General features: G+C 42.9%; 1 protein-coding gene across 3 annotated transcripts in view; it reads left to right on the top strand.

Moving 5' to 3' along the window:
- The window catches only part of Sidt1 (SID1 transmembrane family member 1), a 91,696-nt gene that overhangs the window by 82,224 nt on the left and 4,577 nt on the right, over positions 1 to 4,895 (top strand). For all 3 annotated transcript variants that reach the window (XM_029544607.1, XM_029544606.1, XM_021208858.1), the window contains exons 23-24: positions 4,217 to 4,322; positions 4,411 to 4,521. In XM_029544607.1, the coding sequence (XP_029400467.1) occupies positions 4,217 to 4,322; positions 4,411 to 4,521 (217 nt within the window). The remainder of the gene's footprint in view (positions 1 to 4,216; positions 4,323 to 4,410; positions 4,522 to 4,895) is intronic.

The raw sequence follows: 4,895 nt of genomic DNA, 5'->3' as shown, positions 1-4,895 counted from the left end.
AGAGAGAGAGAGAGAGAGAACACGAACCAGGGAGCAGAGCAGTATATGTATCAAATTGCTAACTGATGATTCTGAGAAAAGCCCATTCAAGAGTTTTTAGTGAGCTGAGGATTTCAATATCTGAAAGGGTGGCATTTCATACATAACCTACAACACAGTCAGTTGGACTATAAAATTCAAGCCTTTAATAAAAGCTTTGCACTTGAAATACTTAGGAGTACATTTTGAGAGACATGAGTTATCTTTCTTCTGAAAAATTAATTGCTTTATTGGGACATATAAAAGGAAATTTAAGTGGAGACAGGTGCCAGGGTCTGGGCTGGAAGATAAATACAGTTAATGTGTGAATTTAAAGTAGAGCTAGAATCGAGATACAGACTTTTAGTTTAAAGTATATGTATAGGCAAAAGTTCCCATGGTCTCTGAAAAGCAAGGTTAACAGAAGGAAGGAAGGGCCAAGGATGTAGCAACTACTCCAACATTATCTAATGGAACTTTCTGGAATATAAATATATAAATGCTCAGCCCTAATAGAAACTATTAACATGTGGACATTGTGAAGTTGAAATGCAGTTTGAAAAAAAACTATATTAAAACATAATAAAGCAGAGAGAGGCAAGCACTGATACAAAATTAAAAATATAAACCAGCAGGCCAGAGTAAAAAGGAAGCAGATGTACTGGTTACACACTATAAGCCAGATACTAAGGCAGGAGGATTCCAAGTTTAAGACCAGCCTGGACATCTAATCAAGATCCTTTCTCAGAATAAGATACAAATGACTCAATCCTGAGAGCAGTTAAGGAAAATAGAAAAAAGACAACAATAATCCTGACAAAATACTATGTCAGTTTAGATTTCATTACATTTAAATTTTATTAACATGTGATTTTATATATGTATATATGTGTATATGTAGTTTAGTGTGATATCTCAGTACATGCATACAGCATACACAATCAACCCTACCTTCATTTCCTCCACCTTCCACTTCCAAATGTCTATTCATCACTATACTTCATTCAGGTTCGATGTTTGTTTCCCTTGTAGCTAATGATCTCGATGACTCTGTCATATACTTATTGACTATGTGTATATACAATCTTTTGAATGGAACCTATTCAGATCATCTGCTGTGTGTGTGCAAGTGTGTATGCCTACAGGCTCATACACCAGGGAGCTCCTTCTGGTCTTTCTGATCTGGAGGTCTTTCTCTATTGCTCTCCATTTATCTTTCAGGAAAAGGTCTCAGACTGAACTTGGGGCATAGTATTTTGATGAGGCAGCCTGGCCAATGAGGTGCCAGGATCTCCCTGTCTCTGTTCTGGCATAATGGTTTGCTCTGCCATGCCTGGGGATCAGAACTCAGGTCCTCATGCTTGTGCGACAAGCACTTTGCCCTTAAAGCCAGACCTCATCTGCCCCATTTTAAGTTGTATTACTTGACTTTTGTGTTATTGTTATATGAATTCTTTGTATTTTGTTTCTTTTTCTTTCTTGTTGATGTGCTAAACCCAATGACAAAAAGCAGGGAAGGGTTTCTTTCAGATTACAGTTGTCATCCATCATGTCATCTATCAGGGAAGTCACAACAGGAGCTAACAGGAACTAAAGGCAGGAATCTGGAGGCAGGAACTGAAGCAGTTGCATGGAGGAACACTGCTTACTGGATTATTCAGCCTGCTTTCTTATACAGCCCAGGACCATCTGTCTAGGGAATGATACCACCCACAGTGGGCTGGGCCCTTTCACAAGAATTGATCAATAAAATGTCCTACAGATTTGCCCACAGACCAACCTTATGGAACTGTTTTCTCAATTGAGGTTCATCTTCCCAGATAGCTCTATCTTATGTCAAGATGGCAAAACAAACAAATGAACTAAAAACAACTATCCAGTATAGATTTTTAACCCAAAATAATCAATCCAGAATTGTTGGCAACCATTTTCTCTCCTCTTCACTCTGTGAACTGTATTCTGTGTAGAAGCTTTTTAGTTTGATAAAACCCTACTTTTCAATTATTAATTTTTGTTCCCTAAAGTCAAGATACAATTATTTTGTTTTATGCTGTGTTAGGTTTTCTTATTGAGACAAGGTCTTGCTATCTAGTCCTGACATATCTGGTCCTTACTGTGTAGCCCAGGATAGCCTCAAACTCATGGTAGTCCTCCTGCCTCGGCTTCCAAAATGTTAAGATTACCAGTATGTACAATTGATCACACTGTTGGTTTTAAAAGTATATTATTTTAATTGTTTTTTTTTTTTGAGACAGGATTTCTTTGTGTAGTCCTGGCTGTCCTGGAGCTCACTCTGTAGATCAGGCTGGCCTCAAACTCAGAAATCCGCCTGCCTTGCCTCCTGAGTGCTGGGATTAAAGACGTGTGCCACCACACCCAGCAGAAGTATATTATTTTTAAACAGAAAAAAAATCCTTCAAATAAGGAGATGAAGAAGAGTTACATGCCATACCAGGTATGGTAACATAGGCCTTTAATCTCAACACTTGGAAGGCAGAGGCCAGCCTGGTCTATAGAGCAAGTTCTAGACCAGCCAGGGATATACAGAGAAACTCTGTCTTGGAAGAGAGGGCTTAGAAATATTTTGTTATGCCAAATAGAAATTTAAAACAAGTTTAAATTTAATCTTCAGAGTAAACTTCAGTGCTAAATTAAATATGGACAGTTGCATAAACTCATAACATCTGTCAAGCCAATTACTAGGGTAACCCTACTTACTGTGATCTAGTCTGATGAACTAATAATTTTTTCCAAAGATTTATGTATTTTAAATGTGAGTACACTGTGGATGTCTTCAGACACAAGAGAAGAGGGCACTGGATCCCATTACAGATGGTTGTAAGCCACCATGTAGTTGCTGGGATTTGAACTTGGGACCTCTAGAAGAGCAGTCAGTGCTCTTAATCACTGAGCCATCTCTCCACCCCAAACTAATAATCTTAAATGTAAACAAATGTAGTACATCCCAAGTGTTCACTTATCCCCAACAGTGCTGTTTATACTCATGAAAAAACTAAAAGATTCTGGGAAAACCATTTCACCCAGAGAGAGGAAAGATGGCTCTTCACAGTGCATTCACTTGCAAGAACTTTGTGAAGCCATTAGAAGTGAAGGTGATAAATTAAAAGTTTTATCATTCATTAAGTTGTATAATTGTCACTCAGCATCTAAAGACATTTCAATTAACAGAGGACCACGTGTACACAGTGGTCCTAAAAGATGATGTGGCCAAATGACATAGTGGCCATCTTGGCTTGTGTAAATGCATTCTAGATGTTCACACAGTGCCACACCCACCTGCTGTGCATTTCTCAGAATGTAGCCCTGTTGGGAACAAAATGGGGAGGGGGCCTGGGGAAAAGTGGGGGAGGAAAAGGGGCCTAAGGTCAGGCCAGAGTTCTGCGGACACAGGCAGAGCTGCCGGATGCTTTTCCTCTCTGCCCTGGGTGAGCATGCCTGACCCACGCGGGGGGGGGGGGTGGAGAAAGGGGCAACCCCCGACTGGGGACACCTCACCCCAGCTACCTTGCTAAAGCCCCAGGGTTGCAGGAGAGAGGGAATAGGGGAAGAAGTTACCAACACTGACCAGAGTGTGCAGCAGATTCTAGAAGAAGCAGAGACTCTCTATGGTTTAAGAGCTTTATTATAGAAATGTAGGGGGAAAGAGAGAAGGTAGAAAGAGAGAGAGGGAGAGAGAGAGAGAGAAGGCTGAGAGAAAGTAAGAGGGAGAGAGAAAGGAGAGGGGAGAGAGAGGTAAGAGAGAGGGGTAAAAGGGAGAGAAGAGTCTGGGGAAGTAAGACAGCGAGGTGGGGGCCTAGCAGCCCCTTTTATGGTCTTCACTGTTGCTAGGTAACTGGGGAGGAGTTTAGCCTGAAGGTCAGAAGCTTGGGCCATTGCTTATGTGACTANTGACCATGCTTCTCTTGTGGGAGCTGTGGGAGGTGGTACCTTAGGCAGGGGCCAGAGTTCTAGGAGCATGAGGGAACACCTACCGTGTCATGTATGTGAATTATCACCATCGGGGTTCAGACCTCAGCTCAACTGGATACCAGCCTGCAATTCCCCACATAGCCCTGCCATGAAACAATGCAGGCCTGTATTTAAAAGTGTGTTATCAGTGAACGCCCCAGCAGTGGTTAAGGATCCACTCATGGTACCCCCTTTTACCTCCTGCTAACACCCTATCCCGCATCCGCAGTGCCTTCTTTGGATTGATCTACCGGCCCAGGGACTTTGCCTCCTACATGCTGGGCATCTTTATCTGCAACCTGCTGCTGTACTTGGCTTTCTACATCATCATGAAGGTGAGTGTGTGTGCATGAGGAGCTGGCCGCACCAGGGGGCCTGCCCACAGCTGAGCCTCCAGCTTCAGTGGCTTCCATCTCTCCACAGCTTCGAAGCTCTGAGAAGGTCCTCCCCCTACCAGTCTTCTGCATCGTGGCCACTGCTGTGGTGTGGGCTGCGGCACTGTACTTCTTCTTCCAGAACCTCAGCAGCTGGGAGGTAAGAGCCCTCTTCCTCCTTCCTTCCTTCCTTCCTTCCTTCCTTCCTTCCTTCCTTCCTTTCTCTCCCTCTCCTTCTCTCTCTCCTCCTTTCTCTCTCTCTTCTCCTCCTCCTCCTCCTCTTCTTCTTTATCTCCTCTCTCTCTCTCTCTCTCTCTCTCTCTCTCTCTCTCTCTCTCTCTCTCTCAGCAGTTCTTGCTCCATCATGCCTTTTGTACCTTCCTCCCTCTCTTGCTCTTTTGCTGCTTATGTTTTCCCCATTATTTAAATTTACAGCTTCTTCAGAAGAGAGAAGGTTTAATGAACACACTTAAATAGTCAGCAAGTGCCGGGCGTGGTGGCACATGCCTTTAATCCCGGCACTTGGGAGGCAGA

This window comes from Mus pahari, chromosome 12 (genome assembly GCF_900095145.1).
Source record: "Mus pahari chromosome 12, PAHARI_EIJ_v1.1, whole genome shotgun sequence".
NCBI lineage: Eukaryota > Metazoa > Chordata > Mammalia > Rodentia > Muridae > Mus > Mus pahari.
The sequence above is the reverse complement of the archived record's forward strand: the minus strand, read 5'-3'. Positions and strand labels throughout refer to the sequence as shown.